The sequence below is a fragment of the Scaptodrosophila lebanonensis genome, unplaced genomic scaffold (genome assembly GCF_003285725.1).
Source record: "Scaptodrosophila lebanonensis strain 11010-0011.00,11010-0021.00 unplaced genomic scaffold, SlebRS2 tig00000061-arrow-pilon, whole genome shotgun sequence".
Classification (NCBI taxonomy): Eukaryota; Metazoa; Arthropoda; class Insecta; order Diptera; family Drosophilidae; genus Scaptodrosophila; species Scaptodrosophila lebanonensis.
In genome coordinates this window covers 1,909,763-1,930,396 of record NW_022060554.1, presented here as the reverse complement: position 1 = coordinate 1,930,396, position 20,634 = coordinate 1,909,763, and the positions used below count along the sequence as shown (strand labels likewise).

The 20,634-nt window shown below is 36.2% G+C and overlaps 2 protein-coding genes across 8 annotated transcripts; one reads left to right on the top strand and one right to left on the bottom strand.

Annotated features, from left to right (window-relative positions):
- Positions 1 to 417: 417 nt before the first annotated feature.
- On the bottom strand, positions 418 to 5,267 carry LOC115624715. The gene is made up of 13 exons (XM_030519538.1): positions 4,994 to 5,267; positions 4,858 to 4,911; positions 4,720 to 4,779; positions 4,580 to 4,645; positions 4,445 to 4,498; positions 4,305 to 4,370; positions 4,170 to 4,223; positions 4,030 to 4,095; positions 3,895 to 3,948; positions 3,791 to 3,826; positions 1,134 to 1,184; positions 795 to 899; positions 418 to 688 (listed from the first exon to the last, which is right to left on the bottom strand). Exons 1-13 carry the CDS (start codon positions 5,121 to 5,123, stop codon positions 465 to 467), a joined length of 1,020 nt encoding a protein of 339 aa, XP_030375398.1. The 5' UTR covers positions 5,124 to 5,267; the 3' UTR covers positions 418 to 464.
- Positions 5,268 to 15,688: 10,421 nt separating this feature from the next.
- On the top strand, positions 15,689 to 20,399 carry LOC115624606 (serine/threonine-protein kinase PLK4). Of its 7 annotated transcripts, none has more exons than XR_003995478.1 (7): positions 15,689 to 15,798; positions 15,879 to 15,974; positions 16,034 to 16,808; positions 16,873 to 17,338; positions 19,709 to 19,815; positions 19,871 to 20,005; positions 20,074 to 20,210. XR_003995478.1 is itself a non-coding variant. In XM_030519356.1 (7 exons), the coding sequence occupies exons 1-7, from the start codon at positions 15,763 to 15,765 to the stop codon at positions 20,338 to 20,340; spliced, it is 1,860 nt and encodes a 619-aa protein (XP_030375216.1). In that variant the 5' UTR covers positions 15,689 to 15,762; the 3' UTR covers positions 20,341 to 20,399. The 7 variants fall into 7 exon arrangements, 3 of the variants coding, with proteins under 3 accessions (XP_030375216.1, XP_030375214.1, XP_030375215.1); XR_003995477.1 differs by having other exon boundaries at positions 19,296 to 19,815; positions 19,893 to 20,005; XM_030519356.1 differs by having other exon boundaries at positions 19,893 to 20,005; positions 20,074 to 20,399.
- The last annotated feature ends 235 nt before the right edge of the window (positions 20,400 to 20,634 follow it).

The following is a 20,634-nucleotide window of genomic DNA, read 5'->3' as shown; positions in this document are numbered from 1 at the left end:
TTGTTAAGCATCTATAAGTATCAAACTTTAAAGTGTACAAAAATTTTGTAGTAGCATTTCCGTAATGCAATTATTTTCATAAAATTTTTATTTAAACATCTAAAAGTATCAAGTTTTATAGTGCAAACAAATTTGTATAGCACCATTACCGTAATGCAATTCTTTTTTATAAAATTATTAATATTGTTTTTTTTTTTTATCGGAGACTTCCGTTGACAATTAACGGTTGATTGTTTACGGAAGGCTCCAGTAAGAAAAAAATATTAATAATTTTATAAAAAAGAATTACATTACGGTAATGCTACTAGTTTAAACTCTAAAAAAATGATTTTCTTTCATAAACTTTTAAAATAAAGAATACATTTTCATTCATTTTTGTTTGTTAAACATATAAAAGTATCAAGTTATAAAGTGTAAACTAATTTTTGTTTTAGCATTTCCGTAATGCAATTCTTTTTATAAAATTATTTTGATTTTTTTCTTGACTCAGCCTTTCGCTGATTGTCAATCCATGACTTAAGCTGTGCTGGAGTACGACGCTTTAAATATTGAGATGCAGCAATAACCCTATTGCACTCTGCCAAACTAGGTAATCTTTTCAACGATTTGAAATTGCCGAAAGCCTCTTCCATCTCTTTTCGCTCAGGTGGCGACCAACGAATGCGTTGTGTCTTTCCAAAAGGAGATGCTATATACAAAATTAAATAAGATTAGTAAAATTAATAATAAAAATACAATTCATGCATTCAAAATTTGGTTTATATTTGTATAATGTTATAGTTTTTTGTTCTTACTACTGCGGCGTTTTCGATTTGGCTGCGACTCAACTATTTCCTCTTTTGACTTTTCAGACTCATTTTCGTCGATGTATTCGGATCCAGAATCCTCAAAAGGTTCAGCTGTAAAATTGAATTCAATTTTTTTTTTTTTAAGTATGGTTCATATATGACTTATAGTATATCTTTCAGGGCCCGGAGATGAAACTGTAAAGGAGTCTCAGGTCTTTTCGACGAATAATGAAAATCAATGGCCAAGAGCTTGATCGGGTCCCTAAGTGATATACTATATATAACATACATGTACCCAGTCACACACATACACAATTCAATTATCTAAAAATTTCAATATTGTACCTTCATTTTCGATGTCTTGTGCACAATTATCTTTCTCATAAAGTTCACCTGCTAAAAAAAAAAAATTTTTAATTCAATTAGGATTTTATTTTATTCGCCTAATGAGAATATGTAAGTTAGAGTAATATATGTGACGTATTGTGCCTAATTTTGCTAAACATAGAAACTTACCGGGCTTTGGGTTCTTATTATTCCGTTCGGGGCTATTCCCAATGGCTGCCATTAACATTTGGGACACTTCTGTAGTTTCCGCAATTGTAGCGGGGACACGGTAAATATTTTTATGTATTTCTTTATGATGGCCCATAAAATTCGCGAGTCGGTCTATCTGAATATCTTCAACATTTAGCATAGAAGTGTATGTTGCTAAATGTTTGCGAAGCATTGTGCCCCTCAAGGCTTCTGGGCAGCTGGCACCACATTCATAAGCAAATTGTTTTAAAATTGGGCAAGCACGAATGTACTCTTTCCCAAGTGATTTCGGGCTTGCAACGCTGAATATGTAACAATTTTTTTCATCGACACCAGCTTCGCTGCGGTGTTTGAGGATCATATCGATACAAAAACAATCAAAGGGAGTAAGAAGTACTGACACTGTTCTATTTAATTTTCCTCGAAGAGTCAACCTTTTGTATTGCATTGCAATTTGTTTCGTTTTAGCTGTCAGTTTATTTAGAACATCTTTGTCTATATTTTCTTCCATTGCATGAGCGGTGTTATAATTTTCAATGCTCAATCGTTCTATTTCTCCAGCCCGACGACGGTTAAATATTTGGAGACTTATTAATGTGCTTCGTATCAAACTATTCCACGCTTCAAAATCGAATTTCTTATTCAAAACATTCAGCGCATCGGCGGATTTTTTGTTAACAAAATCAAAGAGTTTTTTAATATCCTCTTTCAAAGGTAAAATTGTTTTTACAGATCGACGTTTTTTGGCTTGGTCCTCGATTGCTTTTTTGTTTATGTTTACAGGTATTTCGGTTTCCCATAAGACAATAAAATCATTTACTAATTTTTTATTTATCTCATCTTGATTTATTATACATTGTGTCAATAATATTTTTGCACATTTTTTTATTAATGAGCTTAGACTTGTAGCAACCGATGGGGTTTTAAAAAGCAAAAGTTCGTTATCCCACTGGGAAACAGTTCGAATGCTAGACATCATAAGTTCATGATGTTTGGGATGAATGGCATCCTTTAACTCCTTTATTTGGCCTTGCGACTGTTGTTTTAATTCTATTACCAATCTACTTAATACTCTTAAATGAGACCGAATCATATCATGTTGTAATGCATTATACTTCATGCATTCTGCATTTCCCAATAATACGATCAAATGGTCATATAATAAATTTCTCGTTATATCATCGTCATTTAAAACTGGAACAACTTTTCGACGCAATATGTCATTTGCAGCTTTATGCATATAGCCAGTTTTGCTGCGTCCATCCCTTAACATGTTTTTCGAACCATTAGGATGAAAAACACGGCAGTTGCGAATATGGCAACGAATTGTCGATTTCCGAAAGAAGCCAAGACAACCTTTACAACTTATTAAATCATGTGGACCATTACGAGAATTAATTCGGTTTTGGCGAGGTGCTATTATAATACCTTCGTTATAGATTTGATCTGTGTTGTGGATAAAATCTCCCTTTTTCCGAATAGAATCAATTAGAATTTTTCGATTGGGATCGTTAGCTGAAAGAACCATAAATTTCTTAACATCTGGTTCATTCATATGAACGTTTTGTAAGTGTCGAGCAAATTTTGTTTGCAATTTTTTGCAGAACATACAAAAGTGTCTTTTGCTCTTTGTTTGTGTTTTTGCTGTAGGTATTTCAACATGTCTAAGATCAAAAAGAGGTACTTGAGCTTCATATGAAAATGACTCGTTTATTGTTAATGATGAGTTGATGCCATCGTATGTTGCAGATTCTGGCCAATTAGATCCGAGTGATTCCAAAGTGTCGGTATAGCCACTAACTGCTTTTGAACTAATTTCTGAATGTTCTGTAGAATCTATTAAAAATGATTATTAAGCTTTCTAAATTAACATTTTAAAATTAACGTATCTTATAAAACTATAAAAAAAACAGACTATAAACACTCTGTTCACTTATTACGAAAGAAATATTTCGTAGACGCACGGGGTATTTTATGGATTAGTCACATTTTTATACTCTATACATAAAATGAAAAAAGCGAATACTTATTAGGTTTGTGCAAAGTGAAAATGTAACATGCAGAAGATGACAGACCCTACAAATATATATTATTGATGATCAGCGTGACGAGATTAGTCCATTGAGTCATGTCTGCCCGTCCAAATGAACAACTGGATCTCACCTACTCACCCCCCCCCCCCCCCCTCCACCATTACGCTACTATTAAGGATTTTCCGTGATGCCGTTTATATACAAATCTAGAACTGAAATAGTACAAGAGCTACATAACACCAAATTTTAAACATAGATGCCCTATGTGAGTACGCTGCAGTATGGATTTCGAACTTAAATTTAATAATTAAAGGCGGTAAACTCAACTTTAACTTTTTCACTTATTATATTTAGTTTTTCACAGATTTTCTTGCAATTTTTAACAGTTTTAACTATTTGTAACTTATATTTATGATTTATCTATTAACTTACTCAGAATGGGGTCGAAGCCATCTGCTCCAATCGCCTCTAAAAGTGGAAAAATTTAATTAAAAATTAGTAACACAGTCGACTTTATAATAATCGAAATATCTTACCAAAATCTTTTTGAATGTTTTCTTTGTTAACGCCACCATCAGAGGTTTGGCCCACTGAAATTTAAATTCCCTTTAGTACTGCCAATTTTCTTGAAATATTTGCTTACAGCAATATTACTCAAGTAATTTACTTACCTAATTCTTTATAAAGTTCCACTTCATTATTATTTACTTCACTGCTGTAAGACAATTTTTGTTTAACTAAAATAGGAGATTTATAAATTAAAATATTAGTATTACATCTAACTTTATTTATAATAATCAAGATACCTTACCAGAATCTTTTTGAATGTTTTCTTTGTTAACGCCACCATCAGAGGTTTGGCCCACTGAAATTCAAATTCCCTTTAGTACTGCCAATTTTCTTGAAATATTTGCTTACAGCAATATTACTCAAGTAATTTACTTACCTAATTCTTTATAAAGTTCCACTTCATTATTATTTACTTCACTGCTGTAAGACAATTTTTGTTTAACTAAAATAGGAGATATATAAATTAAAATATTAGTATTACATCTAACTTTATTTAAAATAATCAAGATACCTTACCAGAATCTTTTTGAATGTTTTCTTTGTTAACGCCACCATCAGAGGTTAGTCCCTCTGAAATTTAAATTCCCTTTAGTACTGCCAATTTTCTTGAAATATTTGCTTACAGCAATATTACTCAAGTAATTTACTTACCTAATTCTTTATAAAGTTCCACTTCATTATTATTTACTTCACTGCTGTAAGACAATTTTTGTTTAACTAAAATAGGAGATTTATAAATTAAAATATTAGTATTACATCTAACTTTATTTATAATAATCAAGATACCTTACCAGAATCTTTTTGAATGTTTTCTTTGTTAACGCCACCATCAGAGGTTTTGCTCTTGGCCTCTAAAATGGAAAAATTTAATTAAAAATTAGTTTTTGTTTGCCACTCTTTTATATCGGTGAAAAAAATTTTATACTTACTGTATAACGCCTCATTCATCTTTTTGCATAGGCCTTCGAGAAGTTCTTTTGATTCTACATAAACGTAAATATGTACATACGAATGTATATAAGTATGTGTGCATGTTAGTATGACCAAATTTACGATGCAACTTACCACTGGAATTAATAATTTCTGCTTCAAAAGTAGCTCCATTTATTTTTGTTAAACAAATGTTTTTTGATATTATTTTACATTTCTTTTTCTCAAAAACGTACAACTTTCCGCACTTTATTAAGTAAAACATTTTTAGTTCCGAAGAAGGTAACACAACCGATTTTTATGACGTTCACTTGCTTACTGATCATCAAACAATGCAGAGAAGGCAGAGCTGACAATTCTAACGGTTCTTTTATTCTTTACTATTCATTCAAGGCCATTCCAGTGCAGTGCACACTGGTACGAATGTACAGTATGTCAACAAATTGTTTGCAATAGATATATTGTATAATATAAAGGAGACTTGCATCTTTTTTAATTTGCTAATTACATTTTAAGATAATATAATTTAAGATTGATTCAAATAAAAAACTTACTTATTTGTTCAATGCCATTAGCATTTTTGGCAACAATTATTGTCATCAATGATAAGAATAATCATTTTCACGAATAATTATAATTGTAAAAGTTTATTCACGAGTAATTTATACGCATATTAATATTAAAACAAGGAAGAACGCTACAGTCGAGCAAGGCCGACAGTAAAATACCCTGTTCCCAGACTAAGTTCCGGCACCAAGTTATACATACACATGTATGTATGTGTCCAGATGTGGGCGAAGTACTGTAGTGAATTTGTTTCTCTAACAACTTTTCTTTCGTATAATAATTATAGAATTTTAACGAAATTGTAATATTATAAAAGAAAAATTTTGATGGATTATAACTGAGCATTTACATAGTAATTGTGTTTTTGTGATTCTATGCGTGTATGTATGTACATATGTGTCAGCATCAAAAAAATTATAAAATACATATGTACATACATATGTCTGTATGAACTCAAAGATCTCAGAAAGTATAAGTCTTAGAATAACCGAAGAGAAAGTACGAGTTTGAGTTTTTTTCCGACAATATATTGTTATCGAAAATTCTTCAAAACACTTAAAAATTTGTTTTCTTTTTAATAAATATCCTCTGAGAAATATCCACTGTGTCGCCAAAGAAAGAGAAGGCAACCAAAGCATGTGTCGCGCGCAGTTGGGTATTCATATATGTATTTCAGCTCTACTTTTAACGTTCTTTCTCTAACGTTAGGCTTCTAGCACTGATTTAGCGTGGCCTTGGCATTTTTATACTCTGTACATGAAATGTACAAGAGTATATTAGGTTTGCGGGAGCTGAAAAATGTAACAGGCAGAAGGAGGCGTGGCAGACCCCACAAAGTATATATATTCTTGATCAGCATGACGAGACGAGTCGATCTAGCCCTGTCTGTCTGTCTGTCCGTCTGTCCGTCCGTATGAACACCTGGATCTCAGAGACTATAAGAGATAGAGACACCAAATTTTGCACAAAGATGCGTTATGTGTGTATTCTATACGAGTTTGTTTTATTTTTTTGATTTTCCCCCCCACTTCCCCCCTATGGGAGTTTTCCCGATTTTCCATTCGTATAATCGCCTATATCTCAGAGACTATAAGACCTAGGAACACCCAGATGCCTTATGTGAATACGCAGAAAATGTATATTTTGGAATTCCCCTCCCTCCCCCCTCTACCCCGCAAATCGTAACTCCCGTAATTCTTGGAATTTCGAACTAAAATTTTGGAAATACCCCCAGTTAGTTATTATGTGTCCGTATGCCAAATTTCATTATGATAGACCGATTTAACAAGAAGTTATAGCCATAAATATATTTGCTGATGCAGCGATGCTGCAGCGCTGCTCAAGCGCTGCCCGCGGCTGTTGTTGATGTTGCTGTTTGGTTGACTGCGAAAATGCTTACACAGACACGAATTGATGCGCATAGGCATACATACACTCACGCAGACGCAATTGCTATGTAAATGTGCAATTATACACCCTTTACGTGAGTTCGAATACCGAGAGAGGTAAAATCGATCAAATTTTTTTTTTATTTTCTTAATTTTTTTTATTTTCTATAATTATTGTAAACATATGTACAGAGTATTTCAAAGTCGGGACACCCGACTTTAGCTTTTTTACTTGTTTATTTGGCGGAAGAAATAAAACAAGTGGAATAGGGGCTGTCCCTACATTAAAATACTCTGTACATGTGTGTAGAATATTTATAGAAATTTAAAAAAAAAACAAGAAAGGAATGCTAAAGTCGAGCAGGCTCAACACTTAAATACCCTGTACCACCCCACAAAAAATTTACTAAAAAAAAATTAATTAATTAAATTAAATATAAAATATTCCATACATAAATTTACATTTACATTACATCATATGTGTGCATTAAATAATTATGTCAAATCAGCAACAAATACAGCTGCGGACAGAGCTTAGGCTTGGTTATATGGCTATAACTTTCTTTGTAATCAACCTATTGTAATGAAACTTGATATACAGATATATAATCACTAATTGGATGTGACTACCAAATCTATCAATTCAAATTCAAATGAATTGATCAGGATGACAAGGCGAGTCGATATAGCCATGTCCGTCTGTCTGTCTGTATAAACGCAAGGATCTCAGAAAGTATAAGAGCTAGAATAACCAAACTTGGTATCTAGATTCTCCTGAGCCCGAGAAAGGACGAGTTTGTTCATTTTTTCTGATCCTGATTCTGATAATTAATTAATTTAATTTATTTTTTGTGGGGTGGTACAGGGTAATTAAGAGTTGAGCCTGCTCGATTTTAGCATTCCTTTCTTGTTTTCCAATAAAAAGTTTGTGTTATAAATTTTGTCCGATCGATTTCAAATTTTGGGCTACAAATTCAAAATTGCTAGATATACTACTTGGTATTCAACGATTTCAAAATATAGAAATAAGGCTTTCAACTCGCATATAAAGCAAATAAAACAAATATTAAATAGTTGGGGACATCACGTAAACAGACTCACAAGCACACAGTCCCAAGGATTAAATATATATATATATATATTTTTTTTTTTTATTAATTAGATACATTTATTTATAAATTATGTTTAGAAGATATTTTAAAATATTTTTTTCTTTTTTGCTGGAGTACAGGGTATTTTACTGTCGGGCTCGTTCGGCTGTAGCGTCTCTCTCTCTCTCTGTTCATTGGGGATAGGAGTGGGCGTGGTCGGATCGGTCCAAAATTTAGCACAGTTCTTATGCATGTCATTACAAGTAAAAGTACTAAATTTCAAGTTTCGAATTTATGCACAAAAATCGGCTTTCTGGCCCAATGTGCAATGTGCATACATCTGCCGGAATGCGAAGCAAAATATGCGTAGTCCGTTTTCAGTTTCCGCTTTACTGTCGCTTACCGAGTCGTTGCCTAGCGACGGTAACTGTAAATTTTTGGCATTTTGTCTAGCAATAACAAGAGAGAACGCTGCATTCCAACAAGCCCGCAGTGTAATACCCTGTACCCAGGTAAACTTCCGTCACTGAGTTATATGCGGGGTGGGTGTTTACTGACCAAATTGAATAAAATTGAACAACAGTAGATAATTATATATAAATTATGTATGCAAAGTTTGGCTTAGGTAGCATTTGAAATGTGGACGCTATTGACGAAATTCTGTAGCGTAGAAAGGGATGGAAAATTAAAAATAACAAAATTTTTCCTTTCTCGGACCTAGGAGATTCTCCTACATACCAACTTTGGTTGTTCCAGCTTTCTGAGATCCTTGCGTTCATCCAGACGGACGGACAAACGGACGGACGGACATACTTTGCACAAACTTAATATACCATTTTTACCCTACGGGTACAGGGTATAAAAAGACGTAAATGATGAAATAAAGTGAATGAAAGAAGAACAATAAGACCGATCCAATGACTTGCAGTTGTTTTTAAAATTTGATTTATCATTTAAAACCATAGCGCACTATTACAAATTACACAACAGTGTTCGATTGTCCACAATACACATACAGTGGCTCACAGCTTATTGTATGCAGTACATATTCTTGCCTTTGAAGAAATAAGTTGTGACATAAAAATATGGAGTATTTTTTGTTTTTATAGGTTTGCGGCAGCTGAAAAATGTAAGAGGCAAAAGGAGGCGTGGCACACACCACAAAGCATATATATTCTTGATCAGCATGACAATTCGAGTCGATCTATATCTGTCTGTCTGTCCGTCTGTCCGTCTGTCCCTCCGTATGAACACCAGGATCTCAGAGACTATAAGAGCTAGAGACACCAAATTTTGGACAAAGATGGATGACAGAATGATAAGCCGGGTCGATATAGCCATGTCCGTCCGTCCGTCCGTCTGTCCGTGCTTCTGTATGAACGCAAAGATCTCAAAAAGTATAAGAGCTCGAACAACCAACAACAGACTCGTCTTCTCATCCTGATCAAGAATATATATACTTTTTGGAGTCTGTCACGCCTTCTTCTGTATGTTATATTTCTCACCTCCCTAAATCCTAATATACTAATATATTGAATTAATTCATAAACATACATGCACAAGTTCATAATTTCGAATAATTACATTGGTTCCTCCACATTAAATTGGATATTTAAAACAAATTTGTAATTTGTGCTGACGACGTAAAATATCACCAATAGAAATATAGTGGGCCATAAGTCAAATAATAAAATTATATACAGCAAAAGTAATACAACTGAATTGCATTTACATAACTTGTTGGCAGGTATAAATAATACTAGCAAGTTTTTATATATATTATGCTGTTCATTATAGTGTTTCACATCCCTGGTAAAAATGTGTCCCGAAGCCCTGAAATAATAGCTCTATATATATGTTCCATTCCTGTGTTCCCCCGTTCAGGGTAGTCACCTTATACAAATATGATAACTTTGACCATTAAAAAAATGCATTTATTGCAACTAAACCGCATTAATTTGTAGCCAATATACAACATACAATTCATTGCATTAAAACTGGCCAAAAAAGACGAAAGATACTATAACTTTTCAGGTATAAAATGGAGTCAATGTATATGCCCCCAAAATATATCCTACATATAAAAAATGAAATTTTAACATGCATAAAAACGTTATTTAGAGCGTATATATAGTGACCTTCTTGGTGGCATATGTATCTGGATGATATCCATTATGGAGCTGTTACATTCGTTATCTTCTATTTTCGATCTGTATGCTGATATTTAAATTTGTCCCCAAAATATGCGGTATATCACAAATTATTTCTGGGACAGTCCCTGTATCATGCAAAAGTCTCCACAATGCGTGTTTTATTATAAAAGTGTCCCGAAAACATACCCCGTGCATACATATATATATATATATATATATATATATATATATATATATATATAGAGGCTATCTTGCATTTTGAACAATATATGTATGTGCGAGAGTCTCGTTGGATTGTTTTGCTACTGTATGTCTAAGGTGTAATTGTAATACCATTTTCTGTTTCATATATGTTGTTTTACAATTGTAGCTTGGTGACTTTCTTCGTTACCTCTTGGTGTCTTCGACACAGCTGTGCCGACGTCCCCACAACTAGTGCTCCTACCCACTGTCAACTCCTTTTTCCCCGTTTCGCACCGAAAATTTTTATGGCCCTGACTGATATTTTCATAACTTTTTTTTTCTCGTTAGCCATAAATTTTTTTTTGCGTGTCGCACCGTCCTTCCGCTAATTTCTTTTCCATATGCCCTTGCTGGAGGTCAAAATGTGTCATTCTCCAGGAACCGAAAATATCCCCCCTTATGGACGCAAACCAATATCAACATCCAGCCCAGCAACTTGATAGCACTTGGCGACGCCACTCACGCACGAGCACTTGGTAGTGGTATCCACAAATTACCGCGTCACACATAACAGCACACTCCGCTTTTACCTTGTGCCAACCGAAAGAAAACGGGAGTAGAAAACGCAACAGTCGCGCGTTCCTTTCTTCCGCCCAACGTAGGAAATCGCCCACACCCTCACATGGGTCTCTTGCTCTGCCGACAAATAAAGCCGGGCCTTCGCTACTGCCTCCCAGTCGCCGTCCGTGCCTGTCCTGCAACTCGTACAAGCTGTTCCCCCACGCTTCTCCTAATACGGCATTTCACGTACTTGGGACACAGCTTCGCATTCATGTTGTCCTTAAATCGGTTGAGGACGAAATTGCGCCTGTATACGTCTTGACCAGGTATGTACTTAATTATCTTCTCTCGTCTGTCATACTGCCGTCTTGCCTTTTCATACGCTAGGTATATACTCTGCTGGACTGCACCCGCACTACCTGTTGCTGATCTTGCCTGGGCAATACCCCCAGTTCGACATCCTCTAGAGCTCCCAGCTTGTGTGCTAGCTTTTAATCGCTCCCGCTGGTGAATATGCGTTGTCCAAACAAGACAAAGTATGGGGACGTGCAAATGCTGTTATGTATGGCACTACGCGTCGCACACTGAACGTCCGCGAGCTTGGTATGGTCTTCTCGCACATACGTTCGGTTTGCCGCCAACACCGACTGGAGAATAGTTAGCCGTCCGCGTGTGCGTTATGGTCAATTTCCGCAAGAATGAGGTGAACTCCCCCGACACAAACTGCTGCCTGTTGTCTGTGTGGACGGTTTCTGGACACCAAACTACGCAAAACCCTCCTTCTGCAGGAAACGTACCACAGCCCTGCGGTAGCACTCGACATTGCTCGCAGCCAAACGAACTTCGACATATGATCGAGCACTGCCCCAGAAAGTCCAAATACAAATTATGCATTGGCCGGAAGGATACCACTTCGGCGCCCATCATGGGCCTCGTGACTTGCATGGTATGCTTAGTGGCCTAGCAAACCTCGGAACCAGCCACGTATTTTCTTACTTGGGCCACCATCCCAGGCCAAAAGACAAACTGTTCGCTCCTCCGTTCTCTTCATGCCATGGCTGCGTCGCCCTCATGGGCCTGCTGCATAAGGGCTGCGGTGCAGAGCTTCCAGGAAAACTCCTCTCGCTTGGGCCGCATGAACTGCGCCCGCTTATACGGCAGCCCGTCCTCAAATCGGGAAACTGCTCCGCATTCTCCTCAAAAAAATCTATTTCCTCGAGCTCGAAAGGTCGAGAGTGTATCGGCTGCAATATTGTCTCTGCCTTTGCGATTCTCGATGCCAAAATCAAATCTTTGTAGAGCCAACGACCACCGCGCTAATCTGCCGTCCAGCTTCTTTAAAGACAAAAGCCATCGCAGGCTGGCGTGATCAGTCTCTACTTTAAAAGGCATCAACTCCACGTACGGCCGGAATCTCTCGACTGCTTTCACTGCAGCCAGGCACTCCTTCTCGGTGACGCTATACTTTAGTTGAGCGCCCCGAAGCTTTGCTGAAAAGAAAGCCACATGCTGGAATAAAACGGCTTACGAACAAACAGCTTACGAATGTCCGAATATTGCCTTAGCGGTAAGCCCGAGTTTTGTGTTTTATGTTAACAGTTGTGCACTGCAGCTTTGTGTTTTATATTTGTTATTTAAGCGGCGTCACGGCTGTTTTGTTACTTGTGCCCTTTGTTGTGTTTCGCGTGAAAAATCAATTTGTACAATTGGGAATTGACTTGTTAAACAAGTATAAATTTGAGTCCCCACCAAAGCACCGGTTGGATACGCAATGTTGAAATATGCACCCATCTATCCCTTCTGGCTCAACTTTGCCACATTTGCCCCTCCCGGCAACCCCTCATTACGAGATTTGTTTTCCAGTTTTATCTCTGTCATCTTCCCCTAATATATTGGATGGCTTCACCTGCTTTCTCCAATTGAAGTCTCATCGACGCCGGTTATTATTCCGCCTGCGAACAATGAAAAAGCAGTCTTGAGTACTGCTTCAAAAAGTCCGCACGCATTTCAGTTCTAATGCCTAAATTTGCGAAAGGTACAGCTTCTGCTCCCCATCTTCCTACTCTCAATATCGTGGCCCCTCGGAAACAAATGTTTGTATCGAGGTTATCCGCAGATACTTATATTGCTAGCAAAACTTCTGCTAGCGTTGCAATTTCAAAATTTTATTTTTCCGAACTGTTTCCAATAATTTGTGACTCAAAATTTTCATGAGTTCAAACCGAAAATAACAACTCAACTCTTATTTTGTGATTTAAACAAAAAATAAAATATATTATTGACGCAATTTCCAATTCTAATTTTTGAAAAACATAGATCGCCACAACAGGAATCAATTTTCGTCCAATTGCGCAAAATTCCAAATGTTAACAAGTAAAAACTGTTACAATTAAATTAAATTTTTATTAAGCAACATTCTTTTGTGGATCAGATGCGCTTCTTAAACATTTGTGTTGTATTTTTTCAACAACTAATTGGCGTTTCCGCAAATGCTCGCGAGCTAATATTAATGCAAATGACATATTTTTTATACTCTGTACATGAAATTTACAAGTGTATATTAGGTTTGCAGGAGGTGAAAAATGTAAGAGGGATCTTGATCAGCGTGACCAGACAAGTCGATCTAGACCTGTCTGTCTGTTCGTATGAACACCTGGATCTCAGAGACTATAAAAGCTAAAGACACCAAATTTTGCACAAAGGTGCCTTATGTGTGTAGGCTGCGCAAGTTTGTTTTATTTTTTTTATTTTCCCCTCTATGGGGGATTCTCGGAAACGCCTATATTTCAGAGACTTTGGCTAGGTCCTTAATTTGGTGTCTAACCAAATTTTAGTCCAAGATGCCTTTTGTGAATACGCAGAAAATGTGTATTTCGGAATTTCCCTCCCCTCTCCCACGCAATTAGTGATCTAAATTCAAATTTTTCAAATACCCCCACTTAGTGATTATGTGTCCGTATGCCAAGTTTCATTATGATAGACCGATTTAGCAGGAAGTTAAAGCCATAAATATAATTGCTGCCCAAGCGCTGTCCGAAGCTATTGTTGATGCTCGTGCTTTGGTTGACTGCAAAAATGTTCACACAGAAATGAATAGACACGCATAGACATGCATACACTCATATAGCGGCAATTACTATGTAAATGTGCAATTATACACCCTTTCCGTGAGTTCAAATACCAAGAGACGTAAAATCGGTCATTTTTAAAAAAAAAAATTTTAATTATTCTAAACATATGTACAGAGTTTTTCAAAGTCGGGACACCCGACTTTAGCTTCTCTACTTGTTTCATTTTCTTAATTTGTATTCTCTGTACCAAGGGTGTACGGAGCTTTTCAAAGGGGGGAGCCCAAAAATTTAAAATTTTGATTAAATAATGCACGATGCATTTAAAAAATAATTTTGTGATAAAATTTCAACAAATCCAGCTCAGCTCCATTTAAAGGCGCAATAGTGCGTCATAATAATCAACGTGTGCGTATGCCTTTGCGCTGTACGCAAAGGGTGAAAGGCTATACTAGTTTCGTGCGAATGTATGTAACATACAGACCCGTCTGTCCGTCTGTATGAACGCAAGGAGCTCAACAAGTACAAGAGCTAGAATTACCAAACTTGGTATTCAGGTTCACCTAAGCCCTAAGAAGCCCTCCCGTAATTCTTTTTTTCCATAAATCCCGTATTTTTTGGAATTTTGTACTCAAATTTGGCAAATATCTCCATGATAGGTCAAATGTGAAGAAAGTTATAGCCATAAATATAATCTCTGCCGAAGCTCTTTCGGCAGCTAAATAAATTAATTTTTTTGACATTTTTGTTTTTTTGTAGGGGGGTGGGGGTGATACAGAGTATTTAGGAGTTGAGCCCGGTCGACTTTAGCATTCCTTTCTTGTTTTAATTTCTATAATTATTTACATACAAATGTGCAGAGTATTTCGAATTCGGGGCACCCGACTTTAGTTATTTACTTGTTAAAGCAGCTTAATCTGTAAAGGTGCAAATTAATATGCTCTCAAAAATAAACAAATAATTGTGTATATCTTCTACAATAATGTAGGTAGAATTATTGTTATTTTTGGAGTCGGTGTCAGCCAAGGAAACACTATAATATGAGAATGCTTTTTACAAATTAACTTTTATACGAACGACAATATACTGTGACAGAATACCAATACCTTATTAAACCCATTTGCAAATTAATTTTTATACGACAATATACTGTGACAATATCTGCGGCTTTAAAACGAGAAAAGTACCAATACCTGATTAAACCCAATTCCAAATTAACTTTTATACGACAATACATGTATGGTATACCTATGTAAGTATATATACTGTGACAATATCTGCGACCTCGAAATGACAAAAATACCGATATCTAATTAAGCCAAACAAACGAAATTCAATACTATGCTGAGACATAATCTGCTAGATTACGGTGATGCGAAAATATAGCCAACATTATACACAAGGAATAACTGTACGAATGACGTTGTAAATAAGTAAGAGAAATGAATCTGAAATGGTTCGTAAGCAAGTGACTCGTATCGATTTTTCTCTTGACTGGCGTGGCGCGCGACCGCTGACATTTTGTAGAAGATATACACAATTATTTGTTTACTTTTTAGCGCATATTAATTTGTGTTAGAATTGTTTGAAGTCTGTTTTTTTTTTTTTGTTAAGCTTGTTTATATAATATTCATAATTATATCGAATTTGTTATTTGCCGCTCAGCTGAACAACTACTGAGCTTCAGGAAATGAGGTCGTTTTCTTCCACCGTTCCAATTTAATTCATTTATATTGTTTCGTTTTTACGAATAGAGTTGTACAGGGTGTCTTTGGTTTCCACTTTTCAACACTTACAGTTGGCGTCCTTTTACTTTTTAACGTGTAACAACTGCGTTAGTAATGTTTTGCCTAGAATAAACAGAAAAAAATAATTCGGGAAAATCAGGAAACCATGATGCCACACCAAAATTATGGAGAAACAATCAATGTTAGTATATAATAATTCGCGTCACGGCTATACATGCATATGTGTTTTACATTGCAAGTTCAATATTCGTTTTTTTTTAGGAATATGAAGTACAGCACCTACTTGGAAAAGGAGGATTCGCCAGCGTCTACAAGGCAAAGTGCAGGCGTACATCCCAAGATGTGGCCATAAAAATGGTATAATTACTATTACCACTATGTTTCTAGTGTTCATTTTCTGATAAATATTTGCACAGATAGACAAGAAACTAATACAAAGATCTGGGCTATCTAGCCGTGTTCGACAAGAGATTGAAATTCACTCACGACTTAAACATCCATCAGTTCTGCAGCTTTATACATTCTTTCAAGATGTGAACTATGTGTATTTGGTGTTAGAGCTAGCGCATAATGGTGAATTGCAGCGATATATGAACTATCAGTTGTCTCGACCATTTACCGAAAGGGAAGCAGCATTCATTTTGCAGCAGGTGGTTACAGGACTATTGTATTTGCATTCCCACCACATAATGCATCGCGATATATCGCTATCAAATTTACTTATTTGCAAAGACATGCGCGTTAAAATAGCAGACTTTGGATTAGCTACCCAACTTAAACGTCCTGACGAAAAGCACATGACCATGTGCGGAACTCCAAATTATATATCTCCAGAGGTTGTGTCACGCTCATCGCACGGATTGCCGGCCGATGTGTGGAGCGTAGGATGCATGTTGTATACGCTCTTGACAGGACGACCTCCTTTCGACACAGACGCCATCCATTCAACTCTTACTAAAGTTGTTATGTCTGACTATAAAATGCCTAATCATATTTCCCCCGAAGCATGTGATTTAATTAATAGCCTACTCAAGAAGAATCCACTTGAACGCATTTTACTAGAGCAAGTTCTTAAGCATCCGTTCATATTAAAATCTGGCAGTACTGTCGACTATAAAGGGACTTGTGTTTCCGATTTCTACAATCAAAATATGGATATTGGTGACAGCGGAATAGTCACATTTTTTAGCAGTAAGCATTTTTATGTTCTGATGGATTAAGTTTGAACCGGTTAAAATTGTGTTTACTATTGCAGGCGATTCAAAGAACTCACAGCAACTACGCTCTTTAGAAAAACATATGCAACAAAACATAAGTATTCCGGAATCTGGTTTAATACAGTCGTCTAAGTCATTGAATAGGAAGTACCGAATTAACCAACTGAGTCCCAATATAGGAGCATACCAGCAAACTTCAGATGCTTGGTTTGACAGCAAAGAATTACCTTGTCAAATGACACCAGATCAAAGCAACCTGTCAAAGTGTGTAATTCCCCCGACCATCGAGCGACAATCAAAGTCTGTGCCACCATTAAACACAAAGCGACTTCAGCCAACACGCTACAAAACGAAAAATGCCATTATGAGTATTCAGCGCAACGGTGAAGTTATTATAGAGTTCATTAAATTCAAGAAAAAAATGAACGAAGAGCGTATTGTTGATATTTGTCGTATCTCTGAAGATGGTCGTCGTATTATTATTTATCAACCGGATCCAGGAAGGTTAGTTGGAAAATTCTTTGGACTTTTTTTTTTTTTCCCTACAAACTGCCATGTTATAGGTGACGACGACTCGATAGAGACATGTCCGCCTGTCCGTCAACTTTCCAATCACAACAGCTAGTGCCACCAACAACTTGGTACGTAGATTTGCTTGTACCGTTATAATCTTTATTATATATGTACATTGTGCGTGACTATGTGTTCGTGTATGTGTGCAGTACATAGTTCACACAAAGCAGCAGCAACACCTGCGGGCAGAGCGTAGCCATAACTTCGTTTACATTTCACATATCATATTGAAACTTGAAACTTAAATGGTGTATAACTGCACATTTACATAGGAATTGTGAGTCTAGCGTGTCTGTGTGTCACATATAAGTGTACGCTGTACAAGTTTGTTTTATTTTTATTTTCGCCCCTATAGGGGTTTTTCCGATTTTCCATTCGTATAATCGTCTACATCTCAGAGACTATAAGACCTAGGGACACCAAATTTTAGACAAGATGCCTTTTGTGAATACGCAGAAAATGTGTATTTTGGAATTTCCCTCCCTCCCACTCCTCCGCAAATTGTAACTCCCGTAATTTTTGGAATTTCGAACTCAAATTTGAGAAATACCCCCAGTTAGTGATTATGTGTCCGTATGCCAAGTTCCACTATGATAGACCGATTTAGCAGGAAGTTGTAGCCATAAATATACTTGTATTTGATGCTCGTGCTTTGGTTGACTTTGGTTGAACATGTTTGCAGTTCACACTGGAACGAATAGACACGCATAGAAATGCATACACTCACACGGCGGCAATTACTATGTAAATGTGCAATTATGCACCATTTCCGTGAGTTCGAATACCAAGAGAGGTAAAATCGGTCAACATTTAAAAAAAATTTTTTTTTATTATTCTAAACATAATTTTCTTAATTTGTACCAAGGGCGTACGGAGCTTTTAAAAAGAGGGGAGCCCAAAAATTTAAAAATTTGATTAAATAATGCACAATGCATTTAAAAAATAATTTAATGAAAAAACTTCAACAAATCCAGCTCAGTTCCATTTTAAGGCGCAATAGTGCGTCATAATAATGAATGTGTAGTCGACTTTATATGGCATCCCCTGCGTACGCCTTTGCGCTGTACCCAAAGGGTAAAAGGCTATACTAGTTTTGTGCGAATGTATGTAACACACAGAACTGTCCGTCCGTCTGTCTGCATGAGCGCAAGGATCTCAGGAAGTACAAAAGCTAGAATAACCAAACTTGGTATGGAGGTTCCCCTAAGTCCTAGGCAGGTCAAGTTTATTTTTTTATTCTGATACCCCCCATTCCCCCGAAATTCTTGTTTTTGTTTATAAATTCCGTAATTCTTGGAATTTTGAAATAAATTCTAGTAGTTACATCCAGTTAGTGCTTATGTGTCCTTTCATCATGCGCTTTCTTCACCTCTGCCCGCAGCTGTTGTTGTTGCTGCTTTGGTTCAACTTTGTGCTGCATACATACACGCATATAAACACGCATAGACACGTGACGTAAATGTATGCTGTTAAAACTGGACATAAACATGACTTCTATGTATGTATTGAATAAATTTTCTTTAATAATTTAATTAATTCCATTTTTTTTTAATTTTCCTTTTTTGTGGAGAGTACAGGCTATTTTACTGTCGCGCTTGCTCGACTGTAGCGCTCTCTCTTGTTTTAAATTTTTTTAATTTCTATAATTATTCTAAACATATGTACAGAGTATTTCAATGTCAGGACACCCGACTTTATCTGTTTTACTTGTTTTTAATGTTCTTAAATTGTACACATTTGTACATAGTATTTCAAAGTCGGGACACCCGATTTTAGTTTTCCCACCTGTTTTGTTTTTGGTTTCAATTGAATTGCTATTTAAATAGTAATTTGAGTCGGACATCATTCCATTTGTGAAAACATACTTTTTTCCTTAACTTTATTTTAGGGGACTACCTATACGAGATCAGCCACCAGATTCATATGTACCAAGTGAAGATTGTGTTTTCTGCTATGAAAACTTACCTACCAAACACTGGAAAAAATATGTCTATGCTGCGAGATTTGTCAGCCTAGTAAAAAGCAAAACGCCAAAGTTGACCTATTTTAGTGCAGAAGCAAAGTGTCAGCTAATGGAAAACATGTCAGACTTTGAGATATATTTCTATTCAGGCGCAAAAGTACTAAAATTCCTTAGCGAAACAAAAAAAGTGTACGATATGTACGGTGTGCTACTTTCGGACCATTCATGTGTTCAAGCCAAAAAGTTGATAAACCACAGCAATGAATGTTTCGTACATTGTATCAGCGTCTGTAATGCTTTGGAAATGACTCAAACTGACGTAAATAATTGCTTTCCAGCAACAATTGGACGACGACCCGTTGCACAAATGCTACCTGTACAGAATTTGGATGGATTGCCGATTATGCGGGACACAACCAACTTCACATCAACACCCAAAACACAAGTATGAACAAATACGAGTGAATAAAAAACAAAAAAAACTAATATTTTTATTTAAGTGCTCTATAAACTTTACTATAGATTCGTCAGCGTTGAAGGAAACTGAAAACTCCTGTAGAGAGCAACTTTTGGCGTCACAACAAAATGTGCCCATAAAGCGATTGAATCTTGCTGGAATTGGTATTGCAACAGAGGTGAGATTCACAAAAACTGAGCATTTATTTAACATATATATTTTTATATTTACTTTATATTTTTAAAGCTGTCCCATGGTGTTGTGCAAGTTCAATTTTATGATGGATCAGTGATATCCGTTATACCGACAAGTCAAGGTGGAGGAATAACGTATACACAGCCAAACGGCGTGTCGACCCATTTTTCCGACAACGAAGACCTTCCAATGATTGTAACGGATCGCCTTACCAAACTGGCCCAAGCACAGCTAAAGTTGAAGTCTGCCCTTCCTATATGTGCAAGGAAAGATGATTTTCATGTAATGGCACCTAATTATAATCGTATACTTATATAATACTGTAGCACTATCAGAAAGTTGTAAACCTGTACATGGTAAAACAAATATATATTTATATTTTAAAAAAAATCTTATTCATTGTTTGTAGGACAGTACATTTTCGAAAATTCGCCCTCACCAATTTCCGTTTTCAACCGATTTCAAAAAAGAGCAATCCGTTTTTATAGCCTGTACCCAAAGGGTGAAAGGCTATACTAGTTTTGTGCGCATGTATGTAACACACAGAAGGAGGCGTGGCAGACCACTCAAAGTATATATATTCTTGATCAGCATGACGAGACGAGTCGATCT